The 26199-nt window shown below is 37.1% G+C and overlaps 1 protein-coding gene across 1 annotated transcript in view; it reads left to right on the top strand.

The window, feature by feature from the left end:
- The window catches only part of LOC126190636 (ATPase WRNIP1-like), a 91111-nt gene that overhangs the window by 56910 nt on the left and 8002 nt on the right, over positions 1–26199 (top strand). The window contains exon 7 of the mRNA XM_049931055.1: positions 5619–5733. Within this exon, the coding sequence (XP_049787012.1) occupies positions 5619–5733 (115 nt within the window). The remainder of the gene's footprint in view (positions 1–5618; positions 5734–26199) is intronic.

The following is a 26199-nucleotide window of genomic DNA, read 5'->3' on the forward strand; positions in this document are numbered from 1 at the left end:
TACAGCATCAATAGTAACTGGTAATGGCGCCTTGCTAGGTCGTAGCAAATGACGTAGCTGAAGGCTATGCTAACCATCGTCTCGGCAAATGAGAGCGTATTTTGTCAGGGGACCATCGCTAGCAAAGTCGGCTGTACAACTGGGGCGAGTGCTAGGAAGTCTCTCTAGACCTGCCGTGTGGCGGCGCTCGGTCTGCAATCACTGATAGTGGCGACACGCGGGTCCGACGTATACTAACGGACCGCGGCCGATTTAAAGACTACCACCTAGCAAGTGTGGTGTCTGGCTGTGACACCACACATACTTCGGCAAGGAACTTCCCGGCAGATTGAAAATGTGTGAGGCTCTGAGACTGAAACTCGGGACCTTCGGATCGTCCACTGATATTTACATAACTTTCTTCGTGTTTCCTTCACTCAAATTACTTTCTAAGCCTCTTAAAAGGTCTTGGATTATTGTGTGTCCTGAAATAACAGACGTTAAATATCTCACAGAGACCTCATTTTTCTTAGAATTCCGTTGTTGCTTCTGAGTGATTCTATTTAAACTTTCATTGTGGCATGTAACAGTATAGTCAATTTTTTTTACTGGAGTTCCTGTCAGATTCTATACTGAATTTACGGCTGAGTTAGCCCCTCTTCTAAGTACAGTCCATCAGAGGTCCCTCAAACAAAAAAACCTTGCCCAGTTCTTGCAAAAGAAGCACAGGTCACACACATCTGCAAGAAGAGTAGAAGAAGAGATCCACAAAACCACCCTCCAATATTCTTGACATTCTCCATTGCTAATGCTGGAATTCAGTATGGTGTTGGCCCACCCTTATCCTTGATGACAGCTTCTACTCTCACAGGTGTATTTTCAGTCGGGTGCTAGAAAGTTTCTTGGGGAATGGCAGACCATTCTTCACGGAGTGCTGCACTGAGGAGAGGTATCAATGTCAGTCGGTGAGGCCTGGCACGAAGTCGGCATTCCAAAACATCCCAAAGGTTTTCTGTAGAATTCAGGTCAGGACTCTGTGCAGGCCAGCCCATTACAGGGATATTGTCGTGTAACAACTCCACCAAAGGCTTTGCATCGTGAACAGGTGCCCAATCATGTTGAAAGATGCAGTCGCCATCCCCGAGTTGCTCTTCAACAGTGGGAAGCAAGAAGGTGCTTAAAACATCAATGTAGGCCTGTGCTGTGATGGTGCCATGCAAAACAACAAGGGGTACATCCCCCTCCATGAAAAACACAACCACACCATAACACCGCCACCTCTGAATTTTACTACTGGCACTACACACGCTGGCAGATGACGTTCACAAGGTATTCGCCATACTCGCACCCTGCCATCAGATTGCCACATTGTGTACCGTATTTCGTCACTCCACACAATGTTTTTCCAATGTTTACGCTCCTGTCACCAAGCGATGCGTCGTTTGGCATTTACCGGCATGAAGTGTGGCTTATGAGGAGCTGCTTGACCCTGAAATCCAAGTTTTCTCACCTCCCACGTAACTGTCATAGTACTTGCAGTGGATTCTGTGGAGTTTAGAATTCCTGTGTGATTGTCTGGATAGATGTGTGCCTGTTACACATTACAACCCTCTTCAACTGTTGGTGGTCTCTGTCAGTCAACAGACGAGGTTGACCTGTACGTTTTTGTGCTGTACGTGCCCTTTCACATTTCCACTTCACTATCACATCTGAAACAGTGGACCTAGAGATGTTTAGGAGTGTGGAAATCTCACTTACAGACATGTAACACAAGTAACACCCAATCATCTGACCATGTTCAAAGTCTGTGAGTTCCACAGAGCCTGCTCTCACACTATGTCTAATGACTATTGAGGTCACGGATATGGAGTACCTGGCAGTAGGTAGCAGCACAGTGCACCTAATTTGAAAAATATTTTTGGGGGTGTCCAGATACTTTTGATCAAATAGTGTACATTCAACATCAAATTGTCAAACAACTTAATAATGTTTTTTTAAAAAAAATATTATGTCCAACAACTATGGACAGCAATAATAGTTTCCTCAAAGTTGATGTACGTCCGTTTACGATGTCAGGACGTGAGTACAATATCCAATGTAAAAAAAAAAAAATTATATTTTATGTAAAATAAAAATAAATGTGGTCATTTGCTGATGAAGGCAATAAAGCGAAATAAGCTTATGTACAAAAATTAAATATCAAGCAGCATACTGTCCACTAATGTGCTGCTTAATGCCACTTTTTAATTCCCTTTATGTACTACATGTACATTTTATGGTTATAGTTTCTCCATGATGTTTTGACATGCTTTTACTTGTGAGTATGGCATGCAAATATTACAATTTTCTCTTTTATTCATTGCTTCCAAAATAATAAATGTCCTAAACTTATTTTCAGAACTATGATTGTACTTAGTTTTAGTTGTTCAGTGATTTAATTTTCTCTCCATCTATAATTTTGTTTAACAATATAAGGAAACAGGGTGTATACGACCCGGGACAACCGGGAATTCCGGGGAAAACCCGGGAATTTTTCGAAATTCCGGGAATTTTTCATTGTTTTAGCTTTCAGTTACATTTTTGTAGTTTTGACTGCAGAATTGATTCTCTAGCAAAGAATGTTATTGTATCCTGCTACTGGAGAATGATACTGCAGCAATAAATATAAACGAGAGGGGAAAAAAATAAAACTGTAGTGGCAAAGGAAATGTGCATTTTACGACAACAAAACACCGTGCACGCACAAGCGTCTACAGATAGCAAAAATATGTTAAAGGCCGTAGGGCGCAGACTGTAATTCTTCGTAACAATAAACTGCTTGCTGTGAGCATGACGTCACAACTGTTCACATTAGGTTCATTTGACCAGTTGCCAGCGGTCTGTTGCGCATGCGCATTTGACTCGCGTATAAACAGTACCTTCTCCCGCTTCCCGCTACTTGAAGTTTGGCAGTTAGCTGCATCGGTAGTAGCAGCAAGCAGCCAGATGCAAACGAGAAAAATTTTTCTCGCGCGCCCTAGCTGCCAGATTCGCGCTTGCACAGAGTTGTCTGGAGTTGTAGTGGGGAGGGGGTTAGTCTCCACGTGACCCGTGTTTACGTTAAGTGATTTCGCTGCTTCTCTTTGTGTACAGCTCCCACGTCAAATGAAAACAAAACGGATTTCTGTGGCCGGGAGCTATCAAGTGAATTAAAATGCATTCACATAATTACAGAGGGCAAAAATATATTATTAATTTCAGTTTCTGATTTTATTTTCTTTCCAAGTTAGTAGCAGTCAAGCATTAATCGCCTTGCAGAAGAATGAAGTTATTTTTGCAAGTTTGCTAAAGAAATTCCGCTGAGGCAGTCATTTTATTTGAAACGAAGTGTTTCATTTAACAATTTTGGGTACTTCCAACTGTTCGGTGAATTTCAAGTGCACGTTATCATCTTCTGCCATGTATGGCATTATGCCATAATAAAGAACCAAACATGAGATCGTAGAGTACTGGTACTCCAAGAAAATTTACATCCCAAAAACCACACTGAAAAGCTACCTACTTCATTGTGAATCTGGAAAAAAACAATGTGCACTTCAAGCTGAATTATGCATTTTAGTATGATTCACGAAATTTTGATGCCTTTTGGAGTATCCTCTGATGCCCTGTTTCTTTTATGGTGTAGTGTAAGCTCTCTTAGTGCTTTATACACACGAACATGCGGGCTTTCTACACCACTGCAGTTGCACACGCACAATAATTCGTTTTTGGCGTTCTCTGGCAACTGGTAAATCGAACCTATAACTAACAGTATTGCGAACGGTGGTTAGAAAAGCGTTACTTTCAAAGTAAATTTCTTTTTACGCAAGATGAATTATGTTACGTGTGTGAAAGTGGGATGGATATCTAAATCACAGAGCGTTCGAAACCGAACAGTTTGAGGACCAGCCACTTCAAGAATTTCGAGCCGAGGCATTTACGTCACAATTTTAAATTTACTGGCACATTTGTGTGATGTATCTTAAAGTATATCACACCAAAAAAAGACCAATATTACACGTGAAAGCTTAGCTTTTCTTGTAGATATACGGTACTGTGTACATTAATGTAAACCGTTAACTTTTCCTCTTGTGTGTTCGCGCTATGTAACCAGTAATCTTGCTAGTGGCTGACTATAACACGTGTCCTATGCTCTGAATAGCTGCTGTCATCGGCTGGCGAGATCTCGTGGCTTGAGATATGACTCGCTTACGAAAGGACATCACAACCTCGGTTGCAATGCTCCGGAAACTAACAAGCTGTGTTTGGTGCAATTCGAATTTATACTTTCGTAATACGAAAATATGCAGCGTATATGTTGCTGCAAATCAAAGGTCTTTCCAAAACTTCTCTGCTCCGGCTTTTCTTTTTTTTTCCGGGAAGTTCTACGCGATTATATATAACGTTAACCATTCAAAGGATTGATAAGTTTTACAGTTCCGAGGGAACTTTTACTGTGCTAAGTGACAGTAGGTCGCCCGGGAAAAAGCATATTTTTTAAACGGGATATCCGGGAGAAATCCGGGAATAATCCGGGAATTTTTTTTCCTTGTCCCTGTATACACCCTGGGAAACAATAAATTGCTACTCACCATAAAGATGACACATTGAGCTGCAGACAGCCATAATGAAAAGACACTTACAGATTAGCTTTCAGCCAGACATGCACACATTTATTCACGCAGGCAAGCATGCCTCGTGCACATGTGACCACCATCTCTAGCAGCTCGGACCTGAATGCAAATGGCACATAGAGTGGAAGTAGCAGTCTGGAGGGGTGGGGAAAGGGAAGGGGAAGGGAGAGCAGTGTCCAGCTGGAGAAAAGAGCTCTGTCTGATAGAGCATGCAGGGCCCAGACTACCAACAACACATTCTCTACTTCTGAAATTATACTGACCTCAACCTAAGGTAACCGACTGCCCCCACACCCTCCACCCAAGTTTCCACTGCCTCTGTTCTAACACCACCTCCCTATTCTCTCTTTCTATGCTGCCATCAGCCAGTGCACCTGCCCTTCTTCCCTTAGCCCGCTCCTCTCCTTTTTCGCTCCCAGTTTCCCTCACCCCACCCACCCCGACCATCTTGCCCCACAGCTTCCCTATGCTGCCCCTGTTGGCACACTGCACCACACAGTGCTCTCCTCTTCCCCCACCCGTACCCTGCTATTCCTTTTCCTTCCATTACATGTAATATTTGCATTCTAGTCAGAGCTGCTGGAGATGGTGGTCATGTGTGTGAGAGGTGTGCTTGCTAATGTGAATGAATGTTTGTTTGCTTCCTTTTCTGTAAAAGGCTTTTGCTAATGTGCAAGTGTCTTTTTGCAGTGCCTGCCTGCAACTCATTTTGTCATCTTTATGGTGAGAAGCAATCTCCTGTATGTTGTAGATATTTCAACATGGAGTTTATATTGTCCAATTTTGTAATTTTATAATTTTGTTTAGTTGGAATAAATATGTCGTCACAGTTTACTGTTATACCTTTGCCGTGATAAATTGCTTGAATCATCTTATCTTCCCACCCTCTTTCTACATTCCTTTCAAAAGTAATTTAATTGTGTATGAATGAAACTTGACAGTGAAGTGCTCTTCAGTTCAGACTGACAGCTCTTTTTATTGCCACAGGGTTAGCAGATCCCATGGCTCTAACAATGGCAGTTTCAGCAATGCATGGTTGTCAGCTATTAGGCATGCCAGAGTGTGATGTGTTATTAGCGCAGTGTGCAGTATACTTGGCAAGGTAAGTTTAAAATCTGAAAAATCTGTACCTCTGTTTTAGAAGGTGATCGCTAAAGCCCATATTTTATGCAATTAGATATTCTGACCCTTTATATGTAGCTATAAGAAAAACTAAAATGTCGATGAACTGCATTGAGAGGACCCTTATTTTAAAGTTTTAAATTAAATATTTTACATGTTTTGAGATACAGTAGCATATTTCATATTATACTACACAATATTACATAATGTAATATTATCATAGAATTATTGTACAGTTTCGTAAGTCCCATATGTTTTCATTACATAGCAAGAACTGGGGGAAAAAATTTATTATTGTGTACTGTCGCCATGTTGGAATCTGAGACTGTATGTAAACCCTATTTAATTTATTGTAAACGTTTGAAGACAACAAATAGTTCAACTATTACTAGATTCATTAATGGTTTACTTAAGGTACTATGGCCAGGTGATATAAAAGGAGAGAGGCTCCAGTTGATGTACACGAATGCAATTCCTTACATGCTGGAAGTGGGGAAATCGTGTAATGTACTTTATCCAAACTTAGTGCATGTTACATATACAGCTCATGAATTGCAACGGATGGCAGTGACAGTCAGTCATCAGTTCCCAGAAGTAAATACACTGGTATCAGCAATGAAGGTTTTCTTGAAATATCCTTATTGTGTGCAACGCTACAAGCAGCACCTACTGAGGTGTTTTTCGTGTTGTGAGTTGATTTTAAGTGATCAATATACTGTGTGATGCCAAGTCTTTACTCGTTTCCTATAATAACCGTTATCTTCTTTTACAAATTTCCAATTTGCCATCTTGTTTTCTCTTGAAGTCGTGTTCCTACTCTGCAGTACCAGCTTGTCTGACAATGTTGAAGACAGCTCTGCACTGTTAAAAAAACACACAAAATCTCCAAAGAACAATTCTTCTGCCATGCAAAAACATACATCATGGATTCAAATTAAAAATATTCGGAGACAGCCATGCACGCAATGTTTAAAACTTCGTATCAAACTCTCCTAAGGAGAACGTGAGTGTCAGCTGTTGTTAAGCCTGGAGTGAAATTCGGAAATGCAACCAGCAATATACAAAAAGAATGTGCCAGTTCTGCTAAAAGTGACTGTGTTGTTCTCATAGTGGGATCAAACGATGTTTACTGTGATGAGGCCAGTGTATTTATAAGAAATCTGATCATTATCTTGCAGTTGCTATCGATTACAAACGTGATAGCAACGACTTTACCTCTGAGATTTGATCTGGCGGACTGGTCTTGTGCAAATAGTGAAATTCGACGAACAAATCAAAAATTACAACATTTCTGCTCCAAGTTTAAAAATGCATGACTTCTTGATGTCAACAGCTACAAAAACTCTAGTTTCACAACACATGGTCAACATTTAAATCTATCTGGTAAAAAGAGACTTGCATCAGACATAAACAAAGCTGTTGATGCAATAATTCGTGAAAACAGACGGGCTATCGCCCTAAATCCCAACACACGGGGAAACTAGTGGAAAGGGCCAACTCCAACCGGATTTGGCCCAATATAAACAATCCAGAACAGGAGGAAATCCAAAGTGACAAACTAAAAGTACTATTAAGGCTCATGCACTTAAATATACAATATCTTAAAAATAAGCTCAATGTTTTGCAGACTTTTGTTTATGATCATTCACCTCGTGTAGTTTTGTTAACTAAGCATGGACTGAAATCTGAGAAAATTATTTACTTTAAACTAGATGGCTATTTCCTAGGAAATAGCTACTGTAGACAGCATCATAAAGGTGGAGGTGTAGCAGTATTTGTTAGAGAGCAGCTCAAAGTAAATAAATTAAATCATCTAGATCTGTATAATAATGAAGGCTTGACTGAAGTGACAGGCGTTGAACTCCATATCAAAGATTGAGGAAAGGGCACGGCAAAACAGAAAATTATTCAGATTTATCGTCCACCAAAATCAGAGGTAGGGCATTTCATAGATATTTTTAGTAGAATAGTGGGATATTGTGACCCAAACGAGGTAACAATACTTAGTGACTTGAATGTAGGGGCAACATCTTGCAATAACCATTACAGCAGGCTAATAGTTACACTTAACTCCTATAACCTTATGAATGCAGTAAATTCAGATACAAGAGTAACTCAGTCTACTTCTAGTAGAATAGACTACATAATACTAAGTAAAGAGGTAATGTGCTGGAATGTGGACTTCCGCTACTTAGACCACAAATATCAATTTGTAGACTGTGAACACACAAGCACCAAAGAAAGGACTCAGGTCGTATAACATAAAAGAATACTTAACGAGAAAAACATTAATGCTTTTAAAAGTAAACTAGCATCTGAGGAATGACAACTAGTTCTTCAGCAAAAAGGGTCCGAATACAAATGGGCCAAATTTTATGATGTTATTTTACAGTATCTTAATTTTTGTTGCCCAGTGAAAGACATTAAGAATGTAATAACTCACAACCAAAATGTAAAAAACACCAGACTGACTGTTCCAACTTACATGATTAAACTCGGCCAAAATATCGAGAATCTAAGTGTGCTACATAAGTCAACTAAATTGCAAATATTTAAGGATAAGTACAATCAAGCTAAAAAACAATTTCAGGAACAGTTCTCAAATTTACAAAAACAGATCCTAGATAAGGAAATTGCTCAGTCAACAAATATAGGGAAGACTTCATGGAATATAATAAATATATAACTCAAAGCCACCCCTAAGTTAGATGCTCAAATTGACAGAATCCAACATGAAGGAAACCATATTAATGATCCAGATAAATACTGCAATATATTTAATGAATATTTTATATCTTCAGCTGCAAATTCCGTAAATAACACAGGTCTGACTCGGATGGTAAAGCCTTACCCTAGACTGGAAACTGCTTTTGAATTTAAGGAAGTAATTGTGGAGGAAATAGGAAAAATAATAAATAACTTAAAGAATAAGACCTCATATGGCTGGGACGGACTGAGTAGTATTATAATTAAAAATGCAATAATTAGTTGGAATAATTACCCAAATGATCAACAGTAGTATCAGGGAGCACACATTTCCAAATATATTGAAGAAAAGTACAGTTAAACCTATGCATAAAAAAGGATAGAAAAAAGAGCTATCAAACTTCAGGCCCGTATCACTAATACCAATTTTTGGTAAGATATTTGTAATCGTTTTGTTGAAACACCTTTTTGATTATTTCACAAAGAATAATATACTAGCAGAAACACATGGCTTCAGAAAGCATCACAGTACCATTATGGCAATTACTGAATTTCTCCACAAGGTGTAAGATGTCCTGGATGAGGGAATGCAGACAGCAGGGATATTTCTAGACCTTACTAAAGCATTGGACTCAGTGAACCATGAGCTATTACTAAGCAAACTATAAACTTACAATATAAATGCCACATCCCTACAACTACAGATCACTTATCTAACCAATGTAAGCAGTGTACAAAGCTGAGTTATGAAATTAATGATCAGATCAAACATTTCCAATCCAGCTATGAAACAGTAAAACAAGGTGTACCTCAGGGCTCCATATTGGGCCCTTTCCTTTTCCTGGTCTTCATTAATGATTTAGTGGAACCTCCACACTCCCAATTAGTATGTTATGCAGATGGTACCTCACTTTTGTTCTTTTGCAAACAAACTAATGACTTGACATTGGCTGCAACTGATGGCTTAAGTCAAATAACTATTTACTTCCATGATCAGGGTCTAAAAGTCAATATTAACAAATTCCAGCTATTACCATTTAAACGTGGTAATTCATACCAAGCCTGTATTGATAATATAAGTGGCATCAAAAAAGTAGACACTGACAAATGTAAATTTTTGGGGATATACCTAGACGAAAATCTTAGATGGGTAGAACTTACCAATTTTGTGTGCAATAAAATCAGCAGTTCACTGCACTTAATTAGCAAACTATCAAAATTAGTCTCTGAACAAACATGAAAAACTGCATATTATGGGACAATATATGCATTTATTAATTATGGAATAGAGGTATGGGGATGTGCTGCTGATACACACATGAACAGAATCCTAACACTGCAGAAAAGAGCAATCAGGACCATGCATCAACTAGTATACAGAGATTCATGTAGGGAAACCTTTGTACAACATAAATACCTAACAGTATATTCCTTGTATCTGTACAAATTAATAACATTCCTTGTGGACCATAAAAATAGTGAAACTAAGTGCTCTGATGTGCATACCCATAACACAAGACAAAAAGATTGCTTCTTCAGAAACAGAACTAAAGTAAAGAAAACAGGTCATAATCCTTGTATTAGTGGCCAGATATGGTTTAACAAATGCCAAGTGCTATAAGATGCCACAGAGGTATTCAAATGGGAATTAAAATGTTTCTTAACTGCCAAATGTTTGTACTCACTGAATGAATACTGATATTAAAATGTAGCTATTCTTAAAAGTAGGCCTAACTCTGCTATCTATATGATGTACTATTTGGAGGTGATTGTAATATATATTATTTTTGTAACAACATGCTGTAAATTCAAATATCTATACTATGTAACAATTGTACGTTGCATTATGAAGTACTGTACCATATATTGCCAAGTGCATCACCCGTAAGTGGCTTCTTGTACATGTGAAGCGCAAATTCCTACTGTTTGTACAAAAATTGTATAAAAGTGCTATGATGTTTGCAAAAGTCACCAGTTGGTGACTATATGCAAAAAAGATAGTAAATAAAGTATTTGAATACTGACTTCTTTTCTGATTGCAGAGGGGCAATGGTTCTAAGAGTGTGTCTACATTTAAATAGCTACTATTAAAACCCACAAAACTTTTTCTGTAATTCTTCTATATTCAAATAAGTTGTCAACTCACAACAGCTGGTAATTAACAAACCTTTTCACACATGATGCTTCAATGCTTGACCAAAACTATAAGTTCATACTGTAATCTTACCCTCCCATATATCTCTATTAAAATTCTCTGTCTATAAAAGTTACGAAATCTTAGAGAGGCATAAGATATACAAAAGAACATTTTACTTATCTTCACTTTCTCTTTTCGTTGGTGTTGTTGGCTCCAAGTCTTGTGTTTAGGGGTACATTCTTGCATGGTAACTGAATAACTGATAAAGATTTGCCTATTGATATGAATATCTTTTATTGTATCCCATTCTTCTATATTACACTGATTTCACAACCTCCACTTTCATAAAACCTTCAAGTACATTGTTGTTCATAAGATTAGCAAAATACATGCGTTTCCACCAGAGTTGTGCCCACTTCTACTACTACTCGCATTCTATGATATTCACAATATTCTAAAGTGTTTGTAAAGCAAAAGAGTTTACAAACTTTCTTGACAACAGTAGAATCTTTACCACATTATATCATAATCTTATAAATGAATCCAGAAATAAATTTAATAATTTGCATCAGATTGTGCAGTTAATAATATGAATTTTAAGTATGCCAAAAATTTCATAATTTCAAGTATTTCTAAAAGAATAATTTTAACTGTACATACAGACTACTAACGAATTGATTTCTTTTTACCTATTTTAGCCTGAAATCAAATACATTGTACACAAAATCATATGAATTCTTGGAGGGAAACAGCCGAGAATGTTCACCTATACAAGAATCGATAGTATAAATGGTATCCCCTTTTTTTTTAAAAAAAAAAAAAAAAAAGTAAAGTTAGAGGAGGGTGTCTCATTACAATATACTACAATGTCCCCCTCAAAAAATTTGGAAACAGGGTGCTTACAATATTTTGTGACAGACTTTAAGGTTTGCCAAATGGTGTACAGAATGATGCCTATGATAGCAGATAAATGTATAGGAATATCTGATACATATTACAGAAAACAGAAGGAAAAATCTACTATACTAGCCACAATCTATACATATATCAGGATATGGTATTCAAATTTTCAGATCTGTGAAACATACCAATACAAAACAAATAATAAAAGGTCAAAACTACAACATTACACCAGTAACCTATAGGAATAATTACAGAGACAAGGTGAATAACTAGAATTCAAGTTTTAAGTTAACATCCATACAATCAAACCTTCTAAATCTTCAAAAGAGAAGAGAGAAATTTCAGAGCCTTGAAAGATGCTAGAGTATGTTACCCAGCACCCACGATCTTTTGCAAGTCGACTGGTCCAGCAGGGTACAGCCATACAGCAGCGTGGGGAGTGGATCTGCCCACATCTCTCGGCTTCCTCCTTAGAGTTCTCATCACACGCTCCAACAGATGGGTAACTTTCTGTCTAGCAATCACATCAAATCCTGAAATATTGTTTTGTGTTCTGAATATGCTGTTCAATATCTTTTCACATCACACGAGATATGTTCTCCTTAGTAGCTATTCAAAATCAATTGTCTGGGATTTATGTCGTATGAAACATTAATAAACAGAGTTATATGCAATTTAAAAAATGGACTATCAAGTTTTTACACACAGATATACTAAGATAAGATACTGTTACAAATTTTTGCAGTACAAATTATAAGTATTGTCTCATTTCAAAATTGCAGAAAGATCTTCTCATTTAGTCCCATGGCATATCTGTATTAAATTCTAAAGCAAGAATCCATTACAGAACACAACTATATAGTGTATCATAGATTTTAACTTGGTCAATAGATAAGACACAACTTTAAAAATCACATCATCTTGCATGTTAAATTCATGACAATAAAAAAGAGCAAACAAACAAAAATTAGATACTTACGGATCATGTCTATATGCTTTCAGTTCGGTGATATTTGTGTAATCCAAACATCATCTTAGATTTAGGATACACAAGCCTGTATGCATTAGGATATTTATTTTCATGAATCTCGAATGTTCCAATTAAAATATCGAAAAATTTCTTTATCTCAGATGTCAACACTTTTAGATTTCTCTTTGGCTTCACCAACACAAGATCTCCTATGTCAAACTTAGAAAATCTACCTTTACCATCATGTGTCTGCTTTCTCCTATCCCCCTGTTTTTTCATCATCTCCCTAACACAGTCTTCTCTTTGTTGTAGTGGCAGAATTTTACATGATGGAAACTCAGCATTTTCAGAAATAACGTTAGCTGGTCTGCGATTAAACATTATTTCAAATGGTGAAAAACCTATCAAAGAATGTTGTAAGCTGTTCATAATATCCTGAAAATCATTGACGCAATCTATTCAACTGGTATGATTATTACTACAATATGTTCCAGTCAGTCTTCCAATCTCTTTCATATATCTTTCTGCAGGATGACTCGAAGGATGGTACACCAAGGTTAGAATATGCCTTATTTTTGTATGATCAACAAAATCTTCCTGAGCTTTTGATGAAAACTGAAAACTGTTACAGGTAAAATTGTATTAGGAATACCTACCTGATGAAAATGAGTGTTTTCAAACTTAGATATGATTTGCTTACTGCTAGATTTCTTGAGAGGAAACAGCTTTATGAACTTTGAAAATACATCAGCCACCACAAAAACATAACAAATGTGCATTTGGTTGATCCACAATGACCAAAACTCCCATGTGTGTAAGCAATTAAAGTATCAGTACATTGTTCTAGCCAACATAGTTTCCAATCCTCTGAGTCAGTCTTATGTCTCCTGAATAAAATACTTTTGTTTACCTTATAATATTGTTCTGTCTTTTCTCCTCCTTTCTTACCCAGTGTGCTCTTACATACTACATTCATGGCAAACAAAACACAATTACATAGTCTTATAAATCTACAAACATAGTGAATATTTTCTTCTAGATTAGGCACCAATATGCATCCATGTTCATATATCTTGTCCTCTATACTAAACATTAAAAGTACCTGAGATTTTACCAATTTGCTTTGCTTAAATCTACATCTACATGGTTACTCTGCAATTCACACTTAAGTTTTTGCACTTTCAACGTTGCAGCACAGTCAGCAATCGTGATAATCTAATATATAAGAAATTATCAGCCTCGATTGCGGTAATGAAAACAACCTTTACCTAGGTTTCAGCCCAAATAATTGAGCCTCCTTCAGAAGATATACCTGAATCTATAATTTGTCTAAGAGGGTATGGCCTAGAAATAAAACTGAAACAGCCTGAATAGGCGTAGTCACATTTTAAAAATGTGGTACGTAAGTACTAAGTCAACACCAAGACTTGACTTAAGCCTTGGCGTGGGCCTCGTCTCCATGGACGCCATGCGGTGGGCCTCGGGAGCTCACGTGAAACTAAGTAGGACTAGATAACGCACTGCAAATCAACATGACGGGGAACATTGCGCATGTCTGAGACCAAGACTGTCAAAGGTAAAAGACCAACATGGTTATATCTTAAAACAAATAACTTATAGAAAGGTTGAAAATCTTAAACATAAAGCCTCTGCACCAGGTTATGACTAAAATGTAACAAACTATGCATGGATTTATATAAGTTCGAACACACTACCCCGACTTACACTATTAGAGAATATATCGGCCCTTTTCACAATGAACGCACCTATCCTTTTTAGAGCATCAGTCAATGCCATTTTGTCAAATGGCCTGTCAAGGTGTGCCAATTTCTTAAGCTGATTCTTACAAAACTCTTTCAGTGTTCCGTCCCTATTCCTATAATTAGGACCATTCGAAAATACACTTTTAATTCTCCCCTGTTCAGCTTCTGAGCAAAAATATTTAAAAAACTTTTTTCGGAACTTTGGTATGTTTCCCACTGACTTAAATTTAGATTTATCCACAACAGAGCTTCACCTTGAAGATATCTTTTAATAAATTTAATTTTTTGATTGTCACTCATGCCTGACTCAAAACTATCCCTACATTGGTGTAGAAAATCCACTGGATATGAATTGTCCGATGGGAATCTTTTGATTGGAATGTTGGACCATGCAATACCATTATTTGAATACAGGTTGTTGTGAATGCAATTTTCCAAATTTTTTTATCTAAAACATTTACATAAGATAGTATACTGTTTTCAACATTAAAAATTTTTTAATCTAAATTACTAAATTTCTGTTTCATTTTTTCCTTTACGGCCTTCTGTTGAATTCTGATGTCATTAACATTCTTCTCCTGTTGTGAAGATTGTGCATCTAACTCGTTTTCCAAAACAATAAATTTATTTTCTAAGACATCAAGGTTTTCATTCACACTTTTTAATCCATCTGACAACACATTTTTTAGCCCCAAAACTTGATTACCGAGTTGGTCTATTTGGTATTGTACCCTGTCCATTTTATCATTGTTTTCAGTCCGTATTTCCGTTAACTGATCTTTGACCGCATTAAATTTGCTATTGTTATCTGTTTTTGTTTCTGTTAACTGATCATTAACTGCACTTGGTTTTGCCAAAATCAACTGCATAATATTGGTTTTCACTGTTTCTTTGCAGTCTACACTTTCACTTGGTTCAAACCTGTCTAAACTGGGTCCTACAGCTTTCGCGTCTATATCACTACCCTCATCTCTATTCTTTTTTCTAGCAACCAGACCTGTCCACTTAATTCATCCGGTCTGTCATTGTTGATATTATCTCATCACTGTTCATCCAACTTTGTTGTGCTACATAAAAATTGCAAATACAAATAATTGTCCTTTATTCCTCTGCAACAGATAAAACTTCATTATCAGTCAACAGATCACAGCTGACACCCACACTTGTAATCTTACCCTCCCACACATCACTATTAAAATTCTCTGTCTATAAAAGTTTCGAAAGCTTAAAGAGGCATAAGAGATACAAAAGAAGAATTTGTTTGTTATCTTCATTTTCTCTTGTTGTTGTTGACTCCAAGTCTTGTGTCTAGGGGTACATTCTTGCGGCTGAAATTTTGACTTAGTGGGTTCCTGATATCTGAATAACTGAAGAAGATTTGCCTGTTGATATGAATATCTTTTATTGTATCCCATTCTTCTATATCACACTGACTTCACAAGCTCCTCTTTCATAAAACCTTCAATTACATTGTTGTTCACAAGATTAGTAAAACACTTGTTTCCATCAGAGGTGTGCCCACTAATTACAAACGTTCTTTACAACAGTAGAATCTTTACCATGTTATATCATTATCTTACAAATGAATCCAGAAATAAATTTAATAATTCGCATGAGATTGTGCAATTAATAATATTAATTTTAAGTATGCCAGAGATTTCATAATTTCAAGTATTTCTAGAAGAACTGTACATACAGAATACTAATGAATTGATTTCTTTTTACATATTTTAGCCTGAAATCGAATACATTGTATACAAAATCATATGAATTCTTTGAGGGGAAACAGCCGAGAATGTTCACCTATACAAGAATCAATAGTAAAAATTCTATCGGTTATTTCTATAAAAAAAAAAGGTAATGTTAGAGGAGGGTGTCCCATTACAGTACCTAACTCAGGAAAGCATGGCATAGAGTGTTTTTCCTTAGTGCTCAACCATTGTCACATTTCTCCTGTGGAGTCCACAGCACCTGCAGGGCTCAATCATCACTTTCTGCACTGTGGCTGCATTTTTCTTTCTCATATCTGCACATAAATTCCAACAAACCCAGTCATAGAAGATGCTCTTGAACTACTACTAATTCAAGTGACGTTTTTCACATGCACATCTTTCATTGATCTAGTAAATGGAAAGTGAGATGTGTTGCTATGCTTTGTAGCATCTGTGAGTGAATCATTGTCAGTATTCAACAGTTCTAAAGTGCTCATTTCAGTTTCGTACATGGCAACTCACTTGAACTGGATTCCTAGCATTATCGAGAAAGCGGAGACTTCAAAGTGTGCCTCTCCAAGAGGCTTTGGGGATAATGGAAGATGCAGTTCAGAATGTGATTGTTGTACCGGATCAAGTGGGTGGTGGTGTTTCCAGTAAACTGCAACCTGTGCTGAATAAGAACCCAGGATACTCAAGTTGTGTTATTTTGTGTCTCTTATTTTATGGTGAAATCGTAGAACCCTCTTAGAATATTATTCCTAGCACAGTCCCTTTGTGTAAATACGCACCATGCACCTCTGACTTCTTGTGAAAATAAGTGATTTCTCCCTGTTTAGTGTTCACTAATTCCAGTGTGACTTAAATGATTGATTAGGAGACATTTCTACTTCAGCACTTTGTGGCAGAAGTGAAGTGATTAAGTATTAAGATAGATACTTGGCTAACCTACCTGTGAACTTTTATTTTCTAGCAAAAAAACAAAACGAAATAAAATTTTACATTTTATATATAATTGCTCCGTTACATATCTCACCAATTTTGATGTTACATAAAATTTGGGGACTAGCGATCAGTCTAATCAAAGTGAATCAGAATACTACCTAAAGATCAAGTAAGAATCTAATTGAAGTTGTATGTTATCAGCTAACCATATGTTTTCATTGCAGAAACTATAATTTGAAACCCTGAAAATTCAAATATTTATATTAATGTTGCACCACATTGTGCTACATGTTACTTATAGGAGGCCATTAATAATGCTGATCTATTCCAGTGACTTTATAATATTGGCCGAATCTGGAAAGCTTGGAGTGCCCAGTAAAATTGGAAGGTTTGAATGAATGAATGAATGGAATGGAATGGGTAGCCAGCTCACTGAAAAAGTTACTTGTAGTTTGACAGGTCACAAATTGTGCAGTTGTTTCAGTTACATTTGCAGATGTGTAAAGATCATCAGAAGACTAAATAAAGAGAAAAATCAGTGTCATATAAGTTATTAAATAATTACCTCTTACAGTACTAGGCAGTAGTATTACGTGCCACTACCTCACCCTGAGCCTGGGCACATCATATTATTGAGTTAAAAATCTGTGTGGGAACTCTCTTTTAGTGTTCCGTAGTCTTAAGTATAATATATATTCACTGAAAAAAGTGAAGCAGCTAGAAGAGAAGTAAACAAAATGAAACTTCATGGATTGAGAGGGTATGTGATTTTTTTTCAGTGATTACAAAATTGATTCAAATTTACAAAACTTGGCAGTATCAAACCATTGATCAGTATGATGTTGCACACCTTCTGACTGGAATATATGCACTGATAGTTTGGGAAGGGTGTTGTAAAGCCATTGTATCCTCTTGAGATAGCTGGCCTGCAGCTTTTGTAACTGGGCCTTGATATCCTTGATACTGGCATCAGGACAGATTTGACATCCGAGCTGGTCCCACAGGTTCTATCGGACACAAATTTAGGTTTGTTTCTGGCCACTGGAGTATGTCAGCATAACACAGATAGTTCATAAAGACATGTGCCATGTGCAGATATAAGCATTGTTTTGTTGAAAAAGGCACCACAATACTGTTGCATATGAGGACAGAGAATGTCTGTGGTGTATCATTGTGCTGTCAGAGTTCCCTCAGTCAATCCATCCGTGACCTGAAGTCATACCCAATGGCTGCCCACACCGTGATCCCAGGAGTAACGCTGCTGTGCCTCAAAATATTGGAAGAATGGAACCTCCCCAAGGTCACCACCACCATACTCATTGACAATGGTTGTCCATGGTAGTGGAGAGCCATGATTCATCTCCGAACACAATCATTTATCAGCAGTCAGTGGTTCTTAGTCACAGCACCATTCCAGATGCAATTGTTTATTTTGTAGCATTAATTTCAGCCTAAGCAAGGGATGGTTGGTTAGCTAGCTAGTTAGTTAGTTACTTTGTTACTTAGTTACTTTGTTCCACTGATCATTTTGCACGATAAATCGTCATGATGTGGAATGAGTCATTTTACATTCATATTGCAAATTAATTTGTACATCTATTTGTACTCTAAACGTCACCATATAATATTCCTCTCCCCCAAAAGGAAAACATGATGTTCAGATTAAGTTCGCAATTCCTACCAACTACCTTCTACGTATTACAAACATAGCAATTCTTCTACCGAATAGAGGGGGTTGTCAAGAAGAAACTTTTTCAGTTTATTTTCAAATTTTACCTTGCTGTCTGTTAGATATTTTACATCACTGGGTAAGTGGTCAAAAAGTTTTGTTGAAACTTTGTGCACCCCTTTCCATGCTAAAGACGGGCATATCTGTAGGGATCATCGGAATCCTTGGAATAAGAACTTCCTCATCTTTAAATCGACGCGTGAATCACATTGCTCATCAGTTTTCTTATCACCAAACGCGTTCCATTGCACAGTTTTGGTTGGTTTAAATTTTCTAAGCATGATGACTACCGAGCCAACTTTCAGTTGTAAATTGTGCGGTGGTAAACCAGGCACATCCAAGGAGTTCAAAAATTCAGTTGGATAATTAGTGGCTTCTTCTTAGTTTGTTACACAGTCGATAGATTTGAATGAATACAGAGTACCTACGATTTGATTTTGAATTATAAAATTGAGAACATCTACATCTTTATTTTTAGCCGCCAAAATTGCTCGCTCACTTAACCATTTAGTATTTTTGTGGTTAGCAGTGATATCCGGAAATACTTTGTTGATAAGCTCGTCTTTTGATGAGACAAAATTGCAAAAATTTGGAGGAAATGAAATGAAACCGTTCGATTCGTCAACAGGAACACTGCCATTACCAATAGTCAGCAATTGCTTCGAGAAATCATCAGCAGATAGATCGTTCAACAATGCAACTCTCATATTTACAGACAGTTGAAGTTTGTTTACATATCGCCACAGATTTGATGCTTCGAGGCAAGCGTTTATTTCGTCGGCAGCAGTAGATCTTGGAATTACTGGTAGTGTTTGTCGGAAATCGCCAGATAATAAAATCATTGAACCACCAAAACATCTCGAGTCATTGCGCAGATCTTTTAATGTTCGGTCTGGTGCTTCCAATGCGCGTTTGTGCGCCATTGTGCATTCGTCCCATATGATGATTTTTGATGCTACTAAAACTTTGGCCATTGCGGAGTGTTTCGAAATGTTACATGTCGGTTGTTCAGTAGTTTGAAGGTTTAATGGCAATTTTAACGCTGAGTGAGCCTTACAGTATCCGTCTAACAATGTGGCCGCTATTCCAGAAGAAGCAATTGCTACCGCAATTTCGGATCTCGCACGTACAATGGCCAAAATCAATGACATGAGGAATGTCTTCCCAGTTCCACCGGGGGCATCCAAAAAAAATAAGCCACCATTACCATCATCAATTGCATTGATCAGTGTATCATAGACTTCCTTCTGCTTAGGATTCAACAGTGGTACATTCGTTTGAACTGATTGGATTAGTTCATGTGGATCATATTCACGTTCACGTTCCAGTTCTCTATTAAATGCGTCATTCATTTTGCGATCTGGCGCTGGCATTCCTAACCTAACTAACAAACTGCCGCACATGAGGTAACACATTATCATCGGGCGATCGACGCCGATACAATGGATAACCATCGTTGCCTGTAATGGTCTCTGCCGTGAATTTTCGCGGATACCGTTTGGAACACTTGCCGTCGACCATGCACGGTGATTGGTGGTTGATAGTGCCACATGGTCCATGAATCATATTCGTGATTACAACATCATGTAGGTCTGGATCGGTTTCAGGAGCACATATGATGTCATCTATTTGATCTGGCCGAATTCTGTCTACTAACCAAATTAGAATGTGAGCATGCGGTAGGCCTCGTTTTTGCCATTCGACTGAATACATCCAGCATCGAGTAATCCCAAAGACGTGTTGCTTAACAATGTAATTTATTAGTGACCGAATTTTTTGCTTGAAAACCTGTGCGGTGATGTCGTGTCGATCACTTGATGTTTGTCCGGGAAGCAGCAATTGAATAATTTCCATCCATTTCGGATTACATGTAAATGTAATGAGTAGATCTGGCCGACCATAATGACGAACATATGTCATTGTATCTTGCGCATATTCATGCATATGACGCGGGCTACCTGTGTATGTCGCTGGTAAAATAGTCAATCGACCAACATTTTCTGAATCTCCTTCTGTGCTTATTGCATTGCGTAAATGAATATACTCTTCCGAACGCAATTTAGCTTGATTCAACCGGATGAAAGTCAGACGCTCCGTTTCGATTTTAACGTACATGTCAACGCAGTATTATTGAAGCAGTCGACGAAATCGCAACAAATAATTGTCAGAATTTTCACGAATCATCAAACGATATGCGTAATAATTCATTGAACTAACCTTCTTGGTAGTTTCCTCACCTGAAACAAATACAGTAAAAATTGTATTTTAGAACCCCTAATAGGTGAACGACTCTTACAGCTACTCTCTACTAAATTAGGAGTGACAACTTTTTTTGTGTACCAAAAGCAAACAGAATAAAATGTACATCAAGTTAAAATGAAGAAATGATATTGATCTTACCATTCAATGGATTAATCATTTTGATATTAAAGTGATATCCATTGTCTCCTTGCCAAAACATCAGCGGGTATTGTAACGCGTCATATGAACGGTGTGTTTGATATATTCTTTGTAGTTGCCCAGTATTGCGTCGTGTAAGCACAATATCACGTGTTTCCAAGTTTTCACCAACAATCAGGATTGCCACTTCATCGATTGTTGGAGCATTAAATGTGCGTTCATGTGTTCCAGCTGGTCTTTTATCTGCTCTAATTACAACTTTATAGTCATCACTTGGCATGCGCTCTAAAGCAGTCTTGAACAGCCTGACCATGCATGATGTTCATGAAGCATTTGCTGCAAATCTTGGAGAATTGCTCTTTTCGTAGCTGTGTTGATCGCTTGACGCCGGTCAAGTTGTTCTTCCATATTGCCCATGAAGTATATTTGCAAGAATTTGTGCTGTGCACCTTCAATAGGTTGCAATGATCCAATGCGATGGCAAATCTGGCCTTGAATCTGTAAATTCAAAGCCATAGTTCTAGTTAGATTTACAAACACTTCTTTTTTTTTCAAATAATAACATACCATTTTTATTTTAGAGACAAATACAGAAATCTAACAAACTACATTTCAAATTTTTTTTTACAATCATAGAAAATAAAGTTTTTAACGTAAATTACCTTAAATGTCGGATTATATCCATGTTCTTCGATAATTTCCGCCCCAAATGAAGTCATTTGGAAACAGACATTGTATTTTTGAGTGTTCGCTAGAAAATGTCGTGATTCTAGTGTTTCGCCATAAAGCAGGGAACGCAATGGCTCTGGTGGCGGGACCACTAATGGCAATGTCACTTTACCACTAAAGGCAGCACAAACCAGGCGTTTCACCAGCAAACTTCAATGCGCCACAATGCTGGCAAACAACGTCCATTGGACCAATGCAAACTAAACGATGCAAGCTGTAGTCGATGGTGCAATCATATCGAAACGCTGCTCGATTCAAATCAATACTTGAACCATTTCTTCTTGCACTTTGAAGATTATTCCTCTGTTCATCTGTACGATAAGCTCGACGATTTCTCGTTTCTAATCTAGCCGTTTCACGGGCTGCCTCTCTTTGCTCTTGTGTTTGAGAAGCACGAATTAAGGCCCTTCTTTGCTCCATCCTAACGCGGCGCTCTTCTCGGGCAATTTCTCGTTCTTTGTCAGATAATTGACTCGCGGTATTCCGTTGCCTAATTGCATTACGGCTCCGCTGGGAAAGATTAGATCTTCTAGGATGCGGCATTTTTATTAATAGTAATACTGAATATGCACTCGCACAAAACTACATAAAACAATCGAGACATAGACAATAGCTTATCAAGAAAAATCATAGGCAACCTATGAAAAGACATTTACACTTTTGTTAACCTGTAGAATAAATCTTTAATTAATTTAATAAATAATTTACACAAATTAATGTCTAAAACAAACAAATATAACAGTACCTACCTGAACTTTCGAGACTTTTACACATAATAAATTTCTGAATGCACACATAAATAGTTGTTACAGTATTTGACAGGATTGGACAACAAATGTTTGACATGTAATAAACAAATGAGCATTTATTGAAATGATTAAGTATTCATTACACATTTCTGAACGCATGCGTAATATTTTTCAATCTTTTTTAAAGAAAAAAATACAGATAATAGTTTATTCATCCATTTTAAATAGTTTATGAACGCATGCATAAATGTCAATCATTACTTACAGATTTTGACAAAAAGATTTGACAGCTCCGGAACTAAAGAACTTTTAGGGAAAATAACGCATTTTTCAAGTATTCGTCAATTTTTCAGTATTTTTAAGATGTATTCTGCTATTCGGGGCGGAGACAAATCCAACAAATCAAAAACCATGAAAATTTTTATTCGTCAATTTTTCATTATTTTTAAGATGTATTCTGCTATTCGGGGCGGAGACAAATCCAACAAATCAAAAACCATGAAAATTGGTCCAGCAGGTCTCGAGTTATAAGTGTTGTAACAAACCCGACTTTGTTTTATATATATAGATTTTGAGTTTTTCCTCATTACAGAGGCTTATCTCTAACATAATAATTTACTTGGAAATTACAATACAAACAATAAACGTTCTTAAACTATATTCTAAAAATATTCCTCCAGGTGTTTCGATCTTGTGTGTCTTCTTCCTCATTGTGTGCTGTACATTTTGGAGCCAGGTGGTCATAGGTCATCTTCTTCTTCTTCTTCTTCTTCTCCCCTTCGGTTCCCACTCCAGTGTCAATTTTGGTATTCTGGTTTTCTCCATTCGCCGTACATGCCTGTACCACTGTAATTTCTTCCTATCCATTACGTCATATATTCTTTCTTTTATTTCCATTCTCCTTATTATTTTGGTGTTCCTTATCTTTTCTTTCCTGGAGATTCTTGCCGATCTTCTCCAAAAGTCCATCTCTGGAGCTTGTAATTTTTTTACTGTGCTTCATGTTAATTGTCCAGGTCTCCGTTCCATACAGAACCACACTCTCTAATATGGATTTGTATATTAATTTTTTAGTTCTGCTCATTACATTCCTGCTCCATAAGACTGAGTTAAGCATCCCAATGACACTCCGTCCACTACTAATTCTTTTATTGATTTCTGACTCTGATTTTCCCTCGATTTCTAAAATACTTAATGAGGGAATAAATATACTGTGAAGCAGTAGTCAGAATTCCCAACTACTTGAAAAGATGTCTACAAGATGATTGCAGGAGAGCTCCACATATTATTCTTATAGCACGATTTTGGGAGTGAAGACCTTCTTTCTTAAAGATGAGTTACCACAGAACATTATTCCACATGACATTACTGAATGAAAATAAGCAAAATATGTCAACTTACTGATTTCTCTCTCTCCAAAATTTGCTACGATTCTAAGTGCAAATGTGGCGGAACTAAGTTGTTTTAGGAGTTTCAAAATGTGTTTTTTCCAATTAAAATTCTCATCAGTATGGACACCTAAGAACTCCAAGAGGTGCAGAACTAATATCTTTGTGAAATTCAGGGTAAGACCATTTGCAGAAAACATGTCGATGATACTTCTGAGAATTTTTGTTCACCATTTCTGACATTTTTGTCTGTATACTGGGAGTGATTACAATGCTGGTGTCATCTGCAAAAAGAACTAATTCTGCTTGTTGTACATTAGACAGTAGATGATTTACATATATGAGAAACAGTAGTGGATCTAAGATTGAGCCTTGGGGAACCCCATACGTGATGGTTTTTCCCCAACCAGAATTATGTCCCTGGATTCTGTTGGTTGAATTACTACTGAGTACAACTTTCTGCATTCTTTTGTTTAGATATGACATCATCCATTGGTTGACCATACCATCAATCTTATAAAACTTCAATTTATCTAGGAGTATACTAGGATTCACACAATCAAATGCCTTCGATAGGTCACAGAAAATACCTGCTGGTGCTATTTTGTTATTTAATGCTTGTAATATCTGGTGTGTGAACATGAAAATGGCATTATCAGTAGAGCAACCCTTCTGAAACCCAAACTGTGATTTGCTGGGGATATTATTGTTGCCAAGGTGAGATACTATTGTAGAATACATCACCTTCTCAAAAATTTTGGAAAATGTCAGCAATGAAGTAGGTCAGTAGTTACTGACATCCCTCTTATCACCTTTCTTACAGAGGGGTCTAACAATGCCATATTTTAGTCTCTCTCAAAAAATGCCTTGAGTTAGTGATGCATTACGACAATACCGGACTTATTATATGGGAATAAATCTTCAGTACTCTATTGGAAACAACACCAAAACCAGAAGAGCTTTTATTCTTGAGAGAATGTATGACCCTCCTAATTTCGGAAGTTGAAGTTGGTGGTACATTCATGTATATGATATGATTTTATGAGAGGTACTTCTTTGACATATTGCTGTGATCTTTCTCTTGAACTGTTGGTCCCTTTGCTTTCTACTGTGTTTAAGAAATGATTATTAAATACATTTGCTACCTGTGACTTGTCATTTATAACCCTTCTATTCAATTCAGTGGTAATGTTATCCTCTTCTGTGGTTGGTTGTCCTGTCTCTTGCTTCACTTTATTCCATATTGTCCTTACTCTGTTGTCAGACATACTGATTTCTGACTTTATTTGCATGTTTCTTGATTTTTTTAGTAACCTTTGTTAGTAATTTTGAGTAATTCTGTAGTCTGGCTGCTGCCAGTCCGCAACCAACACGTGGGATGACACACAATGTTGCAGAGGCCATCACTTGGTATCTGATGGCCGTCACAGATGTGAAGGGGTTACGTTGTGTCTATTGCACAATACAGTGGTCCTCGCTTGGGGCAGTCAGATGTGGTTGATAGGAACAGTGATGACACATTATCCAGCCCTCCTCTTCCCATGCAGTCTGACATTAGGCTGCTGTCATCTGAATGCCACACATACCTGTATTTGGATACTGCACTCTTTGACCAACCAGCCATATGCAGATCTACAATAAGGTTCTTTTCATTGAACGTCATCTCTTCTTCAAACTAACCTCGAGCGCATCAACTCTTTTTCAAAATATTATTCTCAACACTACTGTAATAAATTGAAAGGTTTCTTGCTCATATTCTTTTCCTTCTTCGAACTCTAATTTCAGATACATACGGCATATGTAATGAATATTGCATGAAACTTGCTTACCACTTTCAAAACTGAATTTTCTAGTGGAAGGAAATTTTTTATCTATATGGTAATGTTCTTAAGTGTTTTTTTAAACAGTTTTAGATGCAAGATTTATACAAAAATATGTTCTCCTTTTCAATACGTACGTTATACCCTTGGTTTCATTTCATGGACTAAAATAATTAATTGCAAAATATTCTGTATCGTAATAAGTAACAAAATAATCATTCAATAACTGATGTAGAAAATAACAATATTCAGTTATACTGTGGAATATAGCAAATCAGCTACATTAGTGTATTCTGGTGGTCACTAGCTGTTGCGCACTGTCATGAGGTGCTACATTGTCTTGCTGATATTTTCATAGTGATGCCAAGCAGTTGGCAGCACTTGTACATGATGAAAAGGTAGAACATTCACAAATGTGTATCCCAGGTTTCCACTGAAAAAAAGATACTTCTGTTGCAATTAAGACACAGAGTCAGTGTACACAATTGTAGCCAA

This window comes from Schistocerca cancellata, chromosome 6, assembly GCF_023864275.1.
Source record: "Schistocerca cancellata isolate TAMUIC-IGC-003103 chromosome 6, iqSchCanc2.1, whole genome shotgun sequence".
In the NCBI taxonomy this organism is placed as follows: Eukaryota; Metazoa; Arthropoda; class Insecta; order Orthoptera; family Acrididae; genus Schistocerca; species Schistocerca cancellata.